The sequence below is a fragment of the Rhagoletis pomonella genome, unplaced genomic scaffold, assembly GCF_013731165.1.
Source record: "Rhagoletis pomonella isolate Grant_MI unplaced genomic scaffold, Rhpom_1.0 Rhpom_scaffold_00003, whole genome shotgun sequence".
Lineage (NCBI taxonomy): Eukaryota > Metazoa > Arthropoda > Insecta > Diptera > Tephritidae > Rhagoletis > Rhagoletis pomonella.
The window spans coordinates 79,103,484-79,124,125 of NW_023458557.1; the positions used below are offsets into that span (position 1 = coordinate 79,103,484).

Consider the following 20,642-nt stretch of genomic DNA (forward strand, 5'->3'; position numbering starts at 1 on the left):
CTGTGCTCCACAAATTGGCGTTTAGACAAAAAACAGACCAATATATACATACATAAGTATGCACATAAGTAGTCAAAAGTTTTTTCTTCCTTTTTCAAGAGCAAATAACTCGTATTTGGTTCGAGAAGAATCACTTAACTCTCTCCTTGAATGCATACATATATGTATAAATATGTACATATATCTCATTATTTGATTAGCGTCTAACCAAAGCTGATTTTTAAAAACCGTGTTTTTTTTTTTTATACTGCCAGTCAGTCCATTCCAGCCGATTTCAGCTTATGTTTTCCATCATTCTGCACTTTTATCTAAAAAAAAAGGAATCTACAGCCATCTACTGTCGCCTATTTTACTATCGCGCCACTCGGCTGCCCACAAATGACACCGTTAATCCTTCACATCGTTTTCCTATTCCTTGTTTTATATCGAGTTCAAAGGACTTTAAATGGGATAATTGGAGCGTATATACATATATATGTACATACATACATATGTATGTGTATGTTGTGCGATGCTGCAAAATAATAAATATCTACTATATGTTTTCATTCGCGTACATTGCACCGTTACGAACACTCGCCGGACGCGTGCACCATCCATGCAACAGCAGCCAAAAGCAAGGCATAACACGCCAAAATATCCTTGACACGCTCAGCGCAAGTAAAATGGTAAACGAAAATCATGAATGGGGTTGCTATGTAGTACTGTGTTCACGCGGCCTCAGCATGCACTTAACCCTTTGGTGCCATCACTAAATATCTACCTATATACATTTATATACTACTCACATACATACCGACAAAAAAGTGACTGTTTTACAATAGTTTTCTTGAAGGCTAAAGCTTTTGGTTGCGTGTCTTTTTTTTTTTGTATTTTGCGGTTTTGTCCCCGGCGTGGACAATGATATCCGTAAAGGCGTTATTAAGGTGCGTTAATTACTTTCGATATATGTACATAAGCCACATACATATGTACATACATACATACATCAATGCCCTATGCAAATTTTCATTTTGGGGTTTAATCGAGCCATTGAAGATTTACTGTTGTGGCAGGGAGTTTAGAATATATGTAAATACATACCGATAGAGAGCTATAACAAAAATACCAAAGTGATTTACGAGTGTTTAGGCACTCCCTGCTGATATTATAAGATCGCTGAGAGAGCCCTTTCCATACGTCATTGGACGTCAACGAAGAGAATTGATTCACCTGCTCTGAAGCTCTGTTGTTGCTCCTTTAGATGGATCGATTAGAACAGTTAAGAGCTCGGCTGAGCTTTATCAGCCCTTTTGTTGCCATTAAACCCTTAATGACCTCCACCTACCATTTCATTTTTGGGGGGTGTTTGGAAGGTAGTTAATATTAAAAAACTTGTTAAATAAACAATTTTTGTTATTGGAATCAACGCAATTTTGCCGTAGCTTAAAACTTCCACCTTATTATACTAAAATTGAATGGGCTACAAAACGGCATACGCAAAAAAACAATTCTAAAAAAAATTTTAAAAATTTGTAAATTTGTAATGTACTCATTTTACTCAACTTTGGTGTAAAAAAATTCATAACTCAAATTATTGTCGAGTGTACTTCATAATGCTATACTTAATTATGGCGCAATACTCAGAGCTACCATTGTGATTTTTTTTTTTAATTTTTTTTTTGAGAAGGCATATTTTCAAAAACTATTTTTTTTTATCAAAAAATTTGTATGTGAAAAATTTTTCAAGAAAAATAAATTTTAAAATTATTTGCTTTCATAGAGAATTTTGATGTGTGTATGTGCGATTATTATTATTATTATTACTATTAAATCGTTTTGTTTTTGTTTTTGTGCTGTAAAGTTTTTAAAAATGTATTAATCAAGCTCAAATTTCATATTCATTTATTATTTATGTTTGTCCATCAACCCTAAGAATTCGATACAAATCAAACCATGAAGTGTGCACCCCGTCTATTTTGGTATGGAACGCCGCATATGTATGTATAATTACCAATACTGAAATGGATAAATGTAGCGATACTGTTAAATATGTATGTGCATACCAATAAATAACAATCGATTATGATTTCAAGGGAAATATATCGATAAATATATCGAAGTCGTTATCGATAAATATAACATTATTGTAATCGATAAATATCGATAATAATATCTGTCCTGATAACGACATCGACTTTAAATTTATTGTTCGTTAAATGTATCGATAACGATAAAGTAGTCGATAAAAATATCATACCAATAAAAATCGATCCCATAAATAAATATGAGCAATGAGTCAGTTAGTTAATTGCCGCCGAATCATGCTGCCACCGATAACTTTAATCACGAAAGCAATCTAAATTTATTTTGTGCGCTTGCACTATACAAACTTACTATACATTTGTACTTATGTACATCCCATATTTTTTTTTATATAAATCTACATAAACAAATCAAAGTCACTATAATAGAACATAGCGCGCGACTGTCCCACATGTCTTCGCACTAATGACCACTAATCAGTGATAATTTCTTCCCAGCAGTTTCATGCACCCCCAACGACTGAATTATGTACATATGTATAAATTCCAGATTTGTTTGCTCAACTCACGGTTAATGCATTTACATGGATATTTATTTGTAATTGACGGCAAAATGCTGTTGCTTCAGCTGGCTTAGACGCTAATGGGACGGGTGGTTGGGCGATTGTGTCGTTACACTTTCACTACTTCCACAATATTCCCGCTATGTAAATACATAAATATGTAAGCAGCATTCATTTTTCACTGTGAACAATACATTCGCAAATTATTGCAAAAATGATATCCTGCGCTTAGTCCCCCGCTATTGCATTCCAACTACAACACTTTTGTATTTATTGCTGCAACTTGGCAGCACTATTACACTACGAATATATACTAATGGCGCGGCATAAATAGTAAAAATGTTGATTTTTTTTTTGCGTGCTGCAATTGGACTATATATCCTATATACATACATACATAGAGAGTGCTCTCACAAACACATACACTCTCGCATGCATGTGAAAAGCAAAGCACACAGTCTTGGCGCCTGTTTGAGTTTATATGTATGTATGTGCATTAGACTGCATCACCAAAAAAAGTTGCGGTTTTTCCGCCGGGATTACAAAATTTATTATATTTTAAAACTTCCACCAAAATATTTCCACAAACTTATTAAGTTTTAAGCGAGCTGGACTGATTTGAAAATATCTCCAAAAATTGAGCTTTTTATGAATAAAAATAGTTTCTTAAAGAACTTTTTGAAACAAGTCCCCTCAGAAGGCAAACCAGATTACGCTTAAAAAATCTGTATAAAAATATTTTACAATCTTTTCAACGGAATCATAATAACGAGATTTTTGATGCTGTTTTTTACTTTTTTCAAAGTTTGATTTACGAAACACTTAAATAACTGGGCCAAAACTATTCTGATTTAGACTTATGGGATCTCGGTTGAAAGGTATTTTCCCACTATTTTTATTTATGTGCAAAAAAAGTCATTCGTCTACCATTTTTTTTTTTTTAATGCCAACACATCTTAATTCAACTTTGAATGATGTTTGTTCATGTACCTTTCTCGTTCATCTTTTAAATGAGTTTATTGGCAAAGAAATAAAAAGGGTGAGAAAATACCTCCAATGGCACCTCAAAAGTCTAAATCGGTAGAGTTTAGCTACAGTTATTCAAGTTTTTCTTACACCAATCATTGAAAAAAGTTAAAAAAAAACAGCATCAAAAATCTCATTTATACGATTCCATTCAAATTTTTTTTTTAATTTTTTTTCTTAATTTTTGTATGTAAATTTTTTAAGCATAACCGTTTTGTCATTTGAGGAGATTTGTTCAAAACACATTTTCAAATCGGTCCAGCTCGCTTTAATCTCAATATTTTTCCGAAATATTTTGGTGAAGGTCTTAAAATAATATAATAGATGTTATAATTCCAATAGAAAAACAGTACCAACTTTTTTTGTATGGGGAGTGATGCTGTCTAATGTGCATGTGTTTGTGTGTTGTGCATTTTGCAGTCAATAAGGATATGCAAACGCCGTACAGTCCCGTCAACGCGTTGCAAAGGGTTGTTAACCTTTCGGCGCATGTCTACAGCTGTATTCTTTAACCAGCAGCAGCAGCAATTACAGTATTCTAACAGAGACTGCAACAGTCGCTGCAAACTTTACATTCCTGTTGTGCTCCAGCTAGAATGTAAACAGCAATTTCTTTTTGCCAAGATTTATTTTGGGTGCGCCGCCACCCACCCACTGACCAACACTAGCCTGTTTGCCATACGTGCGTAGATGCCTTCATTTGTGCATATGTATGTATGTATGTATACACATTTCAACTTGCTGACCACCTGCTTTCGTGTTTGACTATAAATTAGGTAAACTATTTGAGGACACTGCCCTAATTTTGTAACCGCATTCGAAAAGACATACATACGTATGTACATATGAAACAATTTCCAAACAAACACTTGTGAATGCGTGCGAATGAGGAAGTGGTTGATTATTAAAATAACTGTAATATTTTCATATTGACCGAGGAATGAAAATGTGTCAAAATGTAGCAAAAAAGGAATACGAATTTGTGTAGTTGACAAGTAATTTTTAAGCAAAAAAACCAAACCGACTTCAATTCTCAAATAAAAATTTAAGATTATCGTTAATTTCTTCATGATCAGATGGTCGGATTTAAACCAAATTAAAATGGGAGGGACCACCTGCGAGGTACACCTTTCCTTTCACATATGTATTCGGGAAAAAATATGGGAAGCCTAAATAGCTTTTCAGTATAAAAAATAATTTACATTTCGTATTTTCACTATGCAAATTTTTTTTTATGAGTCTGAATAAAAGCGTAATAAAGCTTACTTAAACATGTTTCGTTTGAAATCCATTTTGTAATATTTCATTAAATCAAATTTAACCTTTAAACAGGTGGCAGGGCGCTTCAAACTATTTTCGAAATAAAGATTTTTTCAACATGTTTAAATTTATTTAACTTGTCATTTAGGTGGCAACCCTCTTTTAAAAACATTTTCGTTTAATTTAATTTATTGATATAATTTATATTTACTTTTAAGCAGTTGGCAACCCTCTTAAAAATATTACTCAAGCAAAGCTTTCTCATGCCTCTGTCGATTAACATCCATATTGTAATACTTTATTTAACTTATGGAAAAATGGGATTTGGCTTTTAAACAATTGGCAACAGTTTTCAAAACATTTTTAAAATAACGCTTTCTTAAATGCAATTCGTTTGCCACCCATATTGCTACAATTCAGTTAAGTTATTAATGAAATTTGAAATTTTTAAATAGGTGGCAATTCCTTCAGAATTTTTTTCGTACTAAAACTTTTTTAATTATAGTTCGTTTGGCATCCATAGTATAGAAGTTTTGGAAACTTGAAATTTAAAATAGAATTTAGCTTTTTATTAAAAAAATGTATGGTTAACTTTATTCAAAGAAAGTATAATAAACATACTCACACACTTACTCAAAAATCTTCACATTCATAACATTAGTAGGATTTCTTTTAACTTGATTATAAATTGTTAACTTGGTGTCAACCCTTGTCATAAAACAGTTTATTTATTACAGCTTTCGAAAACCCTCTCCGATTTGATACCCATTTTAAAATATTTGGGTTAACTTTTTTTGAAATTGACTTTGACTTTCTAAACAGGTTAAAAATATTTTTGAAATAAAACTTTCTTAACCCTGTCTTGTGCGATGGCCATATTAAAATATTTCCTTTAACTTGTTAATTTGGCTGATTTAATTTTTTTACAACTGGTGGCAACCCTGTTAAAGGATATCTTCGAAATAAACCGTTTTTGCACCATTTTCGTTTGACACCCAAATTGTTGTTACATTTTCTTTAACTCATTAATTATCTTATCGATTTTAATATTTTAACGGGTGGCAACTCCATTAAAAATATTATCTAAATAAATCGTTTTAGAGCCCCTTTTGTTTGTAATATTTTATGTGACTTGTTAATTGATTGATTTCAACTTTTAAAAAGCGTGGCAACTCTCTTAAAGAATATCCGAAATGTTAATTCAGGTTATAACCTATCTGCATGCCAAATTTCATTGTGGTCTGTTAGGCTGCTCTAACGGGAAAGAGCAACAAACATACCTCCACAATCAGTAGCTAACTTACAAACCTTCACACGTATGTATATACAAATGGTAGGATGAATAAAAAATTTAAATTTTTTTACTTTTTATATTAAAGTTTCCGATGGAATTAAATAGAGTGGAGAAAGAGGCTTTCCCACATAGCCTAAACAACGACGAGGGAGAAGCCTCAAAGCAAAGGAATAAGAAAGTAATCAATGTCGGTCTTTTGAGGATTTAATTGCCAATAATATGTATGTAGGCTTGTACATACTTATGTATGCATGTATGTGTGTATATTTCTGCAAAGAACCATTTATTCAATACTTATGCAGTACGGCTCACAGTAAGTTCTCCTGTGATATCGAGAAAGAAAATCTTTTGTTCGGGAATCCAACTGGTATTAAATTGGAAAGATGTAAAAAGGAAACAGCTAGAGATGTGGGACCGGTCGTAGATCAGAAGGAAACCGAAAGGAAGGCGGAAAGAAGAGAGTAGACCTTAGAGAAAAAAACAAAATGTCCACTCTGTTTCAAATGGAGGTGAAAAAACTGCTTACCTAACGCATAAAATGGTGGCAAAAGTTTTTCTTCGATTGATGTCTAGGCTTGTATTATTTTAGGGGTTAATGCTGGATGCAGGTAGATAAATTCCATTCTTATCGCTTACTTCTTCAAAATTGTAACTTCCAACAATGACATGTCTACTAATACGCGACGACTATTTGTGTGTTGCCAGCAGATACTTTGTATTGTTTTCGTTCTCGCTAGACCTACTTACATATTTTGCTTATCTATTCAAGCTGGAATTCAATGGGGTGTAGTCGATTATTCTAGGTACGCGCTACGTGAGGAATCCATATGGGAAATGTGCTGACCAAGTCGGGTAGAGCCCTGGATCACGGCAGAAAGAGAGGGGAAGCTTCGGTGGGGTCACTCCCAATTATTCGATTGAAGCGCTTGGAGCGTATCCTATTTTCACCAAGCAGTGCGAATTTAGAGTGGAAGTGTACGCTTTTATAGTGCATCAAATTAGCAAATGTAGGACACCCTCGAGGTCATCTATCCTGGCAAGGAGAGCATAGCAGTTGCTAAGACAACCTGCGGACTGCTATGGACGGATGGGCTTTTAGCTTTATTCGTCGGTAGTCGACAGTAGGTGGTAAAAAGAACGTTTACTCACGAAGAAGTCCTCACCGACACTGTCCAATAAGAGCCCGTCCGATACGATATAAAACAGGTTCCCTATTGCCCCAGCTGTTTGGCGAATAACATTGTGAATATTAGAAAAAAATCAACACGTGGTCACTTGTTTGCGTCACTGTACCTTCATATATATATGGTTTTGCTTGCGCAGTTCCAACAGTCGCAATGACCAAGTGAGCAAAGCGCTGGTGTGCCATTCGAGGGATTCGAGGTTCGAATCCTCGGGCAGCGGAATAGTATTTTTTTTTTTTTACTTTAATTTCTTTCTTGCTTGTTTTTGCTTATTGGCACATAGTTTAATTTCTTTCATAATTTTTTTTTTTAATTAAACTTTTTCTTTTTAAAATAAATTTACCTTTAATTTTTAGATATTAATATGATGAAATAAAAAAATAGGTGTCTTCTTTTTTACCTCGCTTTTATTAGCTTGGGATGTGACTATGTAATATTGATGCGCCTAAAATATGCAGCGATTTCCATTCTCAAGTTACATACCTGATGAAAGTACGGATGGAAATTATAAAAGCGTATTTTTCACCAAAAAATATTGAGGTAAAAAATTTGTATGGAATGACTCACACATATTGTATATATATACTTTTAATTTCCTTTAATTTTTAGAAATACAATTTGTATATTTTTTCTTTTTTATAAGTAGTTTTTTTTTTTTTGAGTTTACCATTCTTTTAATTTTAAGTGTTATTGTTTCAACAAGAAAATTTTTTTCTTATTTCACTTAATATTTAAAAACTTTTTTAATTTTATTTATTTTTTTAATGAAGTTTTCTTTTATGTTTTAAGTTTTATTATTTTAAAATGAACTATTTTTTATTTTTTTATTTAGTTTTTTTTAATTTAATTTTTTTATATTTACTGGATTTTTTTTTAAGGATTTCGTTTAATATTTAGGAACTTCTTTTATTCAATGTTTTAATTTTATTTAATTGTTTATGTGTTGTATATTTGGAGGTTTTCGTTGAGGAGGCAGAAAAGAAAAACCAGCGTTTTTGCTTTAAACTCGATGGCCGAAAAGCTCCAAATATAAAACACATACAATATTTTATTAATTTTGTTTTTTTTTGTATTTATTTTTTTTTGTTTCTTTAAATTTTTAGCTTTTATATTATTTAATTTTTAGAAATATTATCCTCTTTCGTAAGACTGTGATGAGTTGAAAGGCAGTTGCCAGAATTGCCTTGTTAAATACCGTGCAACTCAGACGTACCTATTTACGTTGTCTTAACTTCATGACAACTTATCATAGACAAAGTAAATAGGCACGCCAGATCTGAGATAAGATAAAACAATAGGGCTTGAATGCATTAATACAAAGTTAAGAATGTTCAACCAGGTAAGATAGTTTGTAGCACAGCGATTCTGATATCTTGGGCACGGAATGAGAAGTTAATATGACTTGTATCTCAGCTCAGATTCCACTACAACCTGATGCTTTCAAAGCACAAACTTTAAGCTACCCAAAAATCGTTGAGAGTAGTCTTTCACCCAAGCAAACAAATCAATTTTTCAACATGACAGCTTTGACTAGGTCATTCATATATATATATATATATATATATATATATATATGTATGAATGCACATTTTCTGCAGCTATCTTGTCTAATGACAACGTCTTGTAACTTTCTGTCCATGGCCAGTCAGTCGCACAGTTTTCAGGTACATGCCCGCCTTGCGTGTTGGCACTTCGAATGGACTTGGAATTGCCGCTGATGACAAGGTTTATGAAATGCTTTGCTAATTTTTTTCTTATATTTTCTACGCCCCATAAATGACTGGTCAAGTGGATTTAAGACTTTCATATCACCACCGGAGTTTTCATGTCTCCTTATTCCTTTTTCTACATTTGTTTTATTTTTCATCATGCCTATAGTGATAGAACATAAATGCCCCGGCTAGCCCATGCTAACCTGACAACTTGTCTCACCTAGTGATTCATAGTCAATTCGAAAAGCGCGCGCGCGAGAGTTACACACCCGCTTTTATTCATTTATATGTTCATATCTATGTATATTTTTTATGTATGAAATGTGTGTATACGCGCAAGTATTATGTTTCTTACAATTAATGCGGCTCTTTTCCGTGTAGGCTCCTACCAGGGTAGCCAACTCATTTTTGAGAATTCGCCGATTTCGACAATGAAATTCCCTGATTTTGCCGGAAATTTCGTAAAATTCCTCACCCATGGATATCTGCTTATTTACAAATGAAATTTTTGTGTATTTTGACATATTGCTGGTCTGTCTGTTCGTTTATATTTTTTATGTAATTCAGCTATGTATGTATTTATAGACCAACCAAGCTTTTATAAAGTTAGTTAAAAAAAAAAAAAAATAAATAAATAAATAAATAAATGAAAATAAAAATAAAAACAAAGAAATAAAATAAAAATTAAAACAAAAAAATAATATTTACACAAATAAAATGGTACAAAATTTTAGTCGCGCATAATTTTGGCAACTTTTCACAATTATTATTATTATTTTTTTGTTATTAATTTTAAGTTAATAGTTTTTTTAAATATAGTTAATTCTTTAACAAAAACCGTATGTATCCACGTTTTAAACTTTGTGTTATATTTAAAAACAAATTAATAAACTTTCGTAAAAATTTATAGCTTTTTAATTAGATTTTCTAGAAAAATTTTGAGTATGCAGTTTTGTAGCCCACTCAATTCTAATAAGTGGCCAAAAATTTTCGTTTTAAATTTTTTTTCCGAAGGTGTTGCTGTTTTCTTCCACATAAGAAAAAAATTGTGTTCATTCGTTTTATAAACCTATGAAATCAACGGTAATTTGCATTATTTGCAGTTGAATTGCTTACGCGACTTTTTTTTTTACCTCATTATGAAATTAGTGAAGCAAAAAAGAATAAATTAGTTAACGCCTAGTTCCTCATAAAAAGCAGTTAATCTCCCGATTCTGCACGTAAACTGAAATTTCCCACAAAAAACGGTCCATTCCCCGATTTCGCAAGCAAACTCAAATTCCCCGCAAATCGGAGAATTCCCCACGAGTTGGTTTCCCTGGTTTAATCTCTTATTGTTTTTATTTTTATAAATCGACAGTAATCACTCGACATGCGGCTCTCTAGTTTTTGCTGATAGCAGTCATGCGTCTAATCGCCGCACCACGTTGTCAACAGTCATCAATCCATATGCCGCACTATCAACCACTTAATTTTGTGTTCATGTGTTCATTTACTCATTTACTCACTCTAGAAGCGATCCATCAATTATTCCTTCTATACACGGTATGCATGCGAGTTTTCGCCCTTTTTGTCGCTTAGTGCGCGTAAAATTTTCTTATCAGCACTTTTTGATATTTTTCGCTCAACTTGTCATTAATTTTTCTCCTCCACACTGGTACATACACACATGAATACATACATACAAATTTATGTGTATATAGGTATTTATGTGTGTAATGAGGGGGAGAGGAGATAGCGTTTGTATTGAGTTTCTATTTATTTATTTGTTTAGTTTAATTGTATTTTCATATTCATTTAGATTTTCCTTCGTTTTAATTTCTGTGTTTTTAAACCTATTCCCTTTTTATTGTACATTGTATATATATGTATGTGTTGTTCTACGTTTCGAGGGCTGAGAGAATTTACAATTTTGAGTTGTTGCTATGTTCGTTATAACAGAAATTATTTTGCATTTTTATTTGCTGCATTAAATAGTTCATTTGTTAATCTATTAGCTGATTTCACACGTAACAAATGCTGCCTGCATGAACATTAGGCCGTACCACCCTTCAAGCAAACTGAAAAAAGTTTTACTTTACTGACATTAGGGTGGTACGTTAGTGAAATAAGAACAGATATCCGATTAAATGTGAAAAAGCGGCTCCCATCTACGTTCGGCAAAAAAAGATCGAAGTGGTTTTCCAAAAATAGCCAGTTAATATCCGTTCGGTTCTGTTATCTAAATATCCATTAATTTTTTTTATCAGAATATCCGTTCACTCTGCCGTCCGGATATTCAGGTTTTTTAATTAGATAACAATGATAAAATAAAAGATTGCGCAAAGCCGAAGAGGAGGATAAAAGCTAATGCCAGAAGAGTCAATTATCTTAATATTCCATACAAAATACATTGGTAAAGAGAAATGTGAATAATTTTCGTCTCGATGCATTCAGGCAAAATTTTTTTTCTGCAAATAACTAATTGTCAATAGAACGTACAACAATATTAGCCCGCAACGCGATTTTAAAGCCATTGAGATGTCAGTATTATTTAGAAAAGTTTTAATAACTTTTATGAAAAAAAATGTTATGACCAAATTACAAATAAAAATGGGAAGACAGCATCATCATACTTATCTCTTTAAGAAATTAGCAGAATCGGTATTATCAATCGCAAGAAAACAATTAAAATTTAAACAATTTCGCAAAATGTTAATAGCTATAACTTCCAAAATAATTCGAATTTTGGAAAATTGTGAAACTAGTATTTTTCTTTTATCGTTGTGAAGCATAAACAAATAATTGCACAAAAAAAGCTCTGAACTTTGACTCCTTACTTTGTTCGAAGTATGTTTTCTAGTTAGGCTGCAGTTAAGACATACACTGAGCCAAAAGCCCAACGCGTTTCTCAACCAAGTTATGGTTTGATTTTTTCATGGTCAATAAGCCGATTGTAAGAAATGTGATTCAAGTTGAACATTTGAGAATAAATTCATACGTATGGCAATGGCTGAACTTGCAGAGGTGCTTGCTGTTATTTGTTGGATTCCAGCAGTACGAATGACGTCAGCGCGATATATAATTTTTATTTTTTTCTGTTTTTGATTTTTCTTAATTACGAAAAAGCCTCTGTGACGTGCAGAACCAAATCAAACTACGAAGAAAATTTATTCAAATTTAACACTTGAAGACGCATTTATAAAGCGGCTGTAGCTGAGTGTGTAGAGATGCTTGCTGTCATTTGCTAATCCCGCCAGAAGCAACATGTTAAAATGATAATAAAAATTTTTGTTTTGTATCTCCGAATTATGAAAAAGCATCCGTGAAGTGCAGAATATAAACGTATTCAAACGAAAAATCGCCAACCAAAAGTTTGGTTAATGCAAACAAAAATGTGGTTAATATTACCAAATCATTGTTGAAAATGCCAACCAAGGCATTGTTAATATTAACCAAAAATCACGTTGATTCCTTTTCAAGTTTGGTTGATTTTTCTCTCAGTGCAATTGTCAGATATATATCTTTATGCATTTTTTACTGATTTCTGCATACCTAAACAAATTTTTTTTTCTTCTTTATTTTTCTTTTTCTTTCAAGTGTACTCATTAATCAAAAACGTTTGGTTTTTCATCCGTGGAAGATTTTCATACCTTTAAAATTTTTGAAAATATCAATTTTTACTTTCTTTTAGAATCACCCTCGTATGCACGTACATACATATGTATGTATGTATTTTTTTTTTTGCATTTTACTGCATTCACTGAAGTACTAACAAATTTATTTGCTTTCTTATGTTTGTTTACGCTTTACTGGCTGCTATCTTGATAATTCCAGTTTAAAGATTAGCTGATTAGTAAGTTTATTTAAATTCATAATTTAATATATTGTACATATAACTTAATTAGTGTTAATGCAAGAAAGCTGGGTATAACTTGGTAATGACTTTATGGACCCTATTTTTGTAAATGGAAAACCCCTCTGATATGGGTTTGAGAAAAGTCGCGGGGTTCAAATAAGTACAACTTGCCACGTCATTGATGTATCTGATGTAGGAAACAATTTGGACTGGATTTACTTAAAATTGCCCTAATTTCTTCATGTTCAGTTATGCCTTAATCACTTTCGAGTAACATTCTTGTGCCTTTCCTTTATTTTCTTTCTCCAATTTCTCTTCATAGGCATTTGCTTCATTACAACTTATATCAATATTGACTAGTTATTTACTAAATTTAATTATCCAAATATATGTATATACATCCCTATACTTATTTGCTTGAATACTCACCCCAACTTTTGGGTGTACGTCCAAAATAGGTGCCATTCTTGTTGTTGTAGACTATTTCCAACCATGTTTGCTTCTCCTTACGTTGTGGAAATTGGAATTCCGTTACGGCATTACCATTCTTCTTTGTTGCCATTTTGTACGCCTTTACTTATAATACTCGTCCTTAACAAATGACTGACCGACCACGCGAGCCTCAAAACGATCGAATTGGCGGTTTTTGTTGTTGTTTCCTATTTATTCGTTGACAGAAGGTGTGGTGTAGGTGAAAAAAAAAAAAATTCCAAAAAAACGACATAAAAATGTGAAAGAAAAAAATTAAGAACTTGTTATTTTTGTTTTCGACGAGAAATTCTGTTTTTACAAGCTCTTTTTCCTTAGATGTGGCTAAGTGCTGATACTCGTAGCAGAAAAGTGTGCTATAAGTTCACTATACCTTTTGTGGCGGACAGTTATACCTTTTATGCATTAAACCCTTTAATTCTTATGAGTTTTCGCTAATGGCAAACTTTTTTTCTTATTGTTTTTTTTTTCAACATACTTCTACAATCTCGCGCGCAAACACAAAGCTTATTTCTAATGCAGTTTTATAATAAATGTATTTTTGCCTAAAAAATTTAAAAATTTTGTTTAATAAAATTCTTATTTTTTTATTCGAGTTTTTTAATTAAAATTTTTTTCTCCTTTAAGTCTTGCTTCATGCAGATTTATTGTTGGAAAAATGTCTAATGTTTAATATTTCTTTTTTAATTCAAGTGCTTTAATTTTATTGGTTTAAACGACTTCAAAAAAGGAGGCGGTTATCAATTCGTCGGAATATTTTTTATTTAGTTTTATATATGTTACCGCATAACGTTGGACCACGTTCACGGATTTCTATAATTCTTCTTTTAAAGGAAAGGTTTAGACTGGTTTAGATCCAAACATTGGATCACGCAGAAATTAACGGTACTCGTAAATTTTTATATGAGAATTGAAGGCGGTTTTGTGTTTTGCTTAAAAATTACTTATTTGTTTAAAAATTACTTGTTTTTATTAAATAAAGTAGTCTATTTTCATGCAAATTGTTTTCTTTCCAAATACACATTTTAATTTGTTAAAAAAAAATTAATATATAGATAAATTCAATTGGGAATCCGAGTTTTGACATTCCATTATGGCGTGTTTTAGATTGATTTTTTTTGCGTTGGCAACGCTGTAATCAATAGTATTAATTTAATACAATAAAATTAAAACCCAAAAATGTATTTCTAACATGGTTTTAAATTTCGTACCTGCAATTTATGTTAAATTTTAAGCTAATCTGTAAAAAAATTTTAGTCAATATTTTGCTCACTGTTTAATTTTGCCTTTTGATTTGATTTTATTTCGGTTAAATTTCTTTAATTTAATTCTATTTAATTTATTTTATGCTGTTCCAATATTTGTATTCAATTCTTTATTTTATTCAAATTGTTTATGTAATTGGAATTTTTTAATTGAATTTTTTAAATTTATTTTTTTCTTTTTAATTTAATTTTCTTTTAATTTGTATTTTATTTAATTTAATTTGACGTACCTTATATTATTTCCTCCTACATATTTGATATTTTTTTCTCTAATAATTTTTTGAATAATGTTTGAGATGAAAGTTTAATTTTACTCTTTGATTTAATTTAGTTTAAATTCTTTCTTCTACAAATGTCCTATTTCATTTTCTATTAGGTTTTGTTTAAATAATTTTTGAGACTCAAGTTTTGAGTTGCAAGTCTTCGGATTCTAGATTGTTTAGCCTTTTCGAGTACAACATTTTATTATCATTTTAATTTAACTTTCTGATTTTATTTAATTTTATTCATTCAATTCTATTATTTTAATTTTATTTTGCCTCAAATTACTTAATTTAATTTTATTTTATAAATTTTCTTCAATTTCCTCCTAAATTTTCGAATATACATTTTTAAAAAGAGTTTTCGATGTTAAAATTTTGAATCGTATCTTCTGGTTCTGGATTTTTAATTTTCATATTCTTTTTTTGTGATAAATATACCTATTATTGGCTCAATTGTGTGTTTCTGTGTAGTCTAAATGTTCTTCGTTTACGTGGAAATTCATTCAAATTATACTACAAATATGTACATATACTACATACTACAAAATAGGTATGTAAGTATAAATTTTCACATCAGACAATTTTCAATTCGCCTTTGTTTTCGCAGTACACCTACTTATGCACAATTTGCTTGCATTTATCTGTTTATCCTTACTTCTTAATTTTTTTTGTTTATTTTATGCAAATATTCAAGTAAAATAATATCAAAAAAGAAATAGAGTAATAAAACCGCAGGCACATGAAAACGATGAAAGAATATACACAAGCAAAGCCAACAAAAATATCGCCACTCTCACACTTCTTTTACGCTTTTACACAGCAAACACTCAAAAAAATGGCCTTGCTGGTTCCTTTTTGTTTTTGTTTTGTAGATTTTTTATATAACAATTTTGTACATAATTTCAAAAACTTATTTTTAGCTTATTTACTTTTATATTTCACGGTTATTTTCTGGCGAAAGTAAAAATCAAATTTGTATTCCTGCGTGGAAATACAAAAATGTTTTAGAGATGGTATTTCTTGTTGCTGTTCTCGCTGGTCGTGTTTAGAAAATCTTAGTTCGTTCAAAGACTTTGTTTTTATTTATTGTACTGAGTAAAATGTTTCAATCCGCTCGAGCTTCCGCGCATACGTCTAGCGCTAACCGACAAAGATCACTGACTAAACAACGACTGGTCGCTTGACGGTATGTAAACCACAGCAGAATCGTTTCGAAATGTTCAACTCAACGCTACTCAATGCGACTCCAAGCGTCTCGTCTGCACTCTTTCGCCTTACCGTGTGGGTATATTGTATTTGGTTCTTTTTGGGATTAAGACGTGTATGTATATTCGCCCTATATACTATCGGCCACAACGAACGAGTGCGCGTAAGACGCTGGGAAGTGCTGTGCCAAAATGAACTGAACAGCTCCAATGTAACGCGATAACTGAGCGTGAGCTGACTGCGTCTGAATGACTGTGAAAATGTAATGATGTTTATAGCCATTCTGACAGTCGAAAACGGGAAGACCTGTTGTTCGATAAGCAGACACAACAGCACAACAACACAATAGCGACCAGACCAACAGAGGCCAAAAGCAACTCTGTTCGATGCGTCGCGCTATCGGGTAGTGTCTACTGGAAGTGTAAGAACCTACATTAAACCACACTATATTGTACGCTACGCTAAATTGTATGTATATTAGGGTGGTGCTTAAATGTAGGAAGCAATTTTTTACATCAGATTTCCTAACCCCTAGGTCGATGCTACCATAGTCGAGGATCTCACATATAAACTTTAGTACCGATTGGGGCGGTCAAGGCGTGCCCGCACAGGTGGCAAAGTTCAGATTATCATATGAAGATGTCTTAACCGACTCCAATCGTGACCAAAATTTATATGTGATATCTGTGACCGTGGTATTACCGATTGTTGGGGTGAGACTGGAAAAAATATTTCATTTGATTTTAAGGACCACCCTAATTTGTATGTATACAATATTGCAGAGCTGTTGGCATTGGCGGTGGAGGTGGAAGTGGCTTTAGCAGCAATTGCGACTGCATCAAAAAGCAACAGCTGTAGATAATATAGCAGCAGGAACTAACGTTGTGTATTCAACAACTCACCAACGAAATACCCGACTTGCTGGTGAATGCTCTCACTTGCCGCTGCTACATCGTCTGCTCTGCCAACACTGTTGACAGCGAAAGCAATAACAACTTTGCTGTGCCACCTACAACATCCAGCGTTGCCATTTTAGCCGTTTTCCGGCTAGATTTAGCCGGTTTTGATAGCAACTAGCCGGAGAAAATTCGATCTAGCCGGCAGCCGATTTGTTAGCCGGTTTGTAAAAAAAAGTTAGCCGTTTTTAGCCGATTTTACTATTTGCCTAATTTTCAGGTGCAAAACGTAAACAAGTTGTTCGAAAGCAATAATGCAGACCCAATGAAGATTTTTAATGAACTCAATGTTTTACTTTCGCATCTATGCTCCCTAGTGGTTATTAGCGCGGACACATTTGATCCTATATGGTCCCCGTTGGAACCATACCTTGCTCCATTTCCTCAGTTTTATCACAGTTTTGAAGAGTATTTAAAAACAAAAGTAAGCACAAACGCTTTTGACCACGAAGCCGAGAAAATAATTCGAGAAAATGGTCGCTATTTTATTATCACTTTAATAAAGGAATTACGCCAACGCCTCCCTACAAATATTGCCCCACTAAAAAAAATTGACTTATTTCGGTTGGAAATGCATTAAGAGTAATTAAACCAAAAGTATTTGTTCAACTACAGCAACAAAAACACAAATATAATGCCGAAGAAATAACATCCATAGTGATGCAATGGCAACGGTTAACGTTACATACCTGGAGTAATTTAGACTCAACTGTAAAATTTTGGGCCGAAGTTTATCAATTTCGAAATGCCCTAGGAGAAAACCCTTTCGCTGACCTTTGCAACCTAGTTTTTAGTTTTCTTGTTTTGCCTATAAGTAATGCAGAAGTAGAGCGAATATTTAGTTCAATGAATATAATAAAAACTAAGCAAAGAAATCCAATGGTTTAAAACGTGAAGAAAAATGCTGCCATAATTTTACTGTAGATGACGATCTCTTAAAATTAATGAATTCAGGTGATATATACAATAGTGATTCATTTGATGATGAGGAATATACACTCGATATAAATTAATGGTGTTAACTAGTCTTTCGTTTCTTGCGATTTATTTAAATAAAGCATGTGAATTTTCACTAAAACATTTTAGCCGTTTTTTGCCAGAGTCTATGTGAAATTTCACTAAAACATTTTAGCCGTTTTTAGCCGCTTTTTTTTGCTAATCTAGCCGGTCGGCCCAAAAAGTTCTGGCAACACTGACAACATCGTCAAAGCATACTCCGCTGCTAGCCGCTGCTGTACAATGGCTTCTTAGGGGCTATGAGGTCGTACAGTGGGTGGTTTTTCAATTTATTGTTCTCACATCATCTTGAATTTGCTCTGGAAATTTATATTAATTAGCAATTTGGTTTACCAAATGGTAAACAACAGTGGGAGATAAAGGAAGACAAGGAACTCTTTTCTTCGATCCCACAATTCCCAGGTGGTTATGTACCGATCTGCGGAATGATTAGAAAAATAAATGTTCTATAGCAGATATTCGGATAAACCTTAATTCTAGTGTCAGGACTCAACACAATCAAGGGACCTAGGCGTTTAAAATATTTTGAACTACCTCAAATTCTCGACTTATTCTTAAGAAATACATTTTTACACGACTTACCGCACTAAACAATTTTCAGCTCGGTTGTTTTTTTTTACCAAATTTTCAGTTTTAATATGGCTTTGTACGTAAAATACTTGTACTATTTAAACAAATAATAAGTTTTGTGAACACATTGTAAATATGTGGAACATTTTTGGAATAAATCTGAAATGTACACCAATTTTTATTATACAACATTTTATGGCAAAATTTCAAAAGAAAATAGTGCCCTTTAGGCATTATTTCGAAAAAAATGTTTAATTCCGAGTAAAGCTAGGTACCATTTTTAAAAATCAATGGACAATTTCGGAGTATATGGATTTTTGCTGAAGATATTTTTTAAAATTTTTTCGATGTAATTCCACAGAAAGTTTTAGTCAGTTGAATTGGATTCACTTTGAGGTTTCAATAGTTCGTCTAGCAAAATTTGAATTTGTCTCTTTATAAAGGATGTCATAACTTCATAGTTTTTGTTATTGATTTTAATGAGTGGTACCTAGTTTTATTCGGAGTTAAAAATTTTAAAAGTAATGACTAAAAGAAACTATACAGGCATGTTCCAGAAAAGTTGTAGAATGAAAATGAAGTGAAAATCAAAAATAAAACGTTTCATTTTTCATTATCTAGAAAAGTAGAGATTTGAATTTGATTTGAACGGAATTCAAAAGTGTAGGGTAAAATGTAGAACACGAAAATGTGAAATTGAAGTATTTTTAAACAACTTTCACTCCAAAGTAGAATGCAGAACATGCCTGATTTTGTTCTGAAATTTTGGGGAAAAAAATGTTGTAGAAGTGCGAAAAATAATAAAAATAATAAAAATTGGTGGAAATTTTAGATATATGCCAAAATTTTTCCACATACTATTTACGACGTGTTCGCAAAATGTATTATTACTTTAAATAGTATAAGTATTCTTTTTTCCAAAGCCAAAATTTAAAATTGGTTAGAAAATAACCGAGTTAAAAATTGTTTACAAAAACAGTTTCGTGAACTACCCAGCCAGCTGTGCGACCTGTACTAGGTTACTTAAATAGTTGGTGAATTTTTTATTTATTTTGTTACACCGTGTAATCAATCAAAAAGTGAATTTTGGATTTGTGGTTTCTGTGTGGTTTTTCTGTCTTTCAGCGACGATGTGATTAACGCCCTTTCCATACTATAATATCGATATACTTATTTTATAGAAATTACTCTGAAATTTGTGGAAATACCGATTTCAAACGTTTTATCTACGAACTTAAATTTTGGCATAAAATCTTTTATCCGGCAAAGGGATCTAGTCAATTGCCATACATTTTGCATTTATTGTTCCTAAAGTAGAAAAACCTGCTATAGATGTGCCAAAAAACGAGGAAAATTAGGAGTTTCGACTTCGCATTCGGATTGAGCAAATCAATTTCTGTACAAATTTATTAGTTTTTTTTTTTTTAAATTGATTTTTGTTTCGTGGTACTGTGCAACTTTTATGTAAAAATATATTTGTTAAGTATTTCGTCGGACGATATAGGGACCCACGTGTCTCCGAAAGGCAGATGGGGCTTTTGACAATCTTTTTAATGGAAGCAGCACACTCTTAGGTCGAGGCCACGCAACGAGCGGCATACAGAAATGCCGCTCATCCGCTCAGTGTGTGGCCATTTCAATAGTATTTCATGTTTTAATTTTAAGCCGCTCATAGCACGGCCTCGGCCTAAGGCTTGCCATATGCAACCTTTGGCGACCAACTTATAATTAAAAAGTTTTGTAAAAAAACGACAAAAACATATTTTGGCAAAAGTTAAAGCTGCTATTTCGGAGGCCACCACATCTTTCTATGAGATTTGTCCTTTCGAAGTGAAAACTATCCGGGAGCTTAAAATAAGTTAAATTAAGTACACTATTTATTATATAGACCATAATCTCAATACCAGCCGAAATTCACCACCCCTATTTTTTTATAAAATGTTTCACCACTTCAATACACTGTGCTTAGTTCTCA

At 32.4% G+C, this 20,642-nt stretch overlaps 2 protein-coding genes across 4 annotated transcripts in view; one reads left to right on the top strand and one right to left on the bottom strand.

Moving 5' to 3' along the window:
* Positions 1-16,471, bottom strand: part of LOC118735602 (sodium/potassium-transporting ATPase subunit beta-1) — a 58,705-nt gene extending 42,234 nt beyond the window's left edge. Inside the window, exons 1-2 of the mRNA XM_036465451.1 lie at positions 15,848-16,471; positions 13,331-13,560 (exon numbers count right to left, since the gene is read on the bottom strand). Of these exons, the coding sequence (XP_036321344.1) occupies positions 13,331-13,463 (133 nt within the window). The 5' untranslated portion in view covers positions 13,464-13,560; positions 15,848-16,471. The remainder of the gene's footprint in view (positions 1-13,330; positions 13,561-15,847) is intronic.
* Positions 1-20,642, top strand: part of LOC118735599 (uncharacterized protein KIAA0513) — a 150,451-nt gene that overhangs the window by 58,726 nt on the left and 71,083 nt on the right. The gene's annotated exons all lie outside the window — the stretch shown is intronic.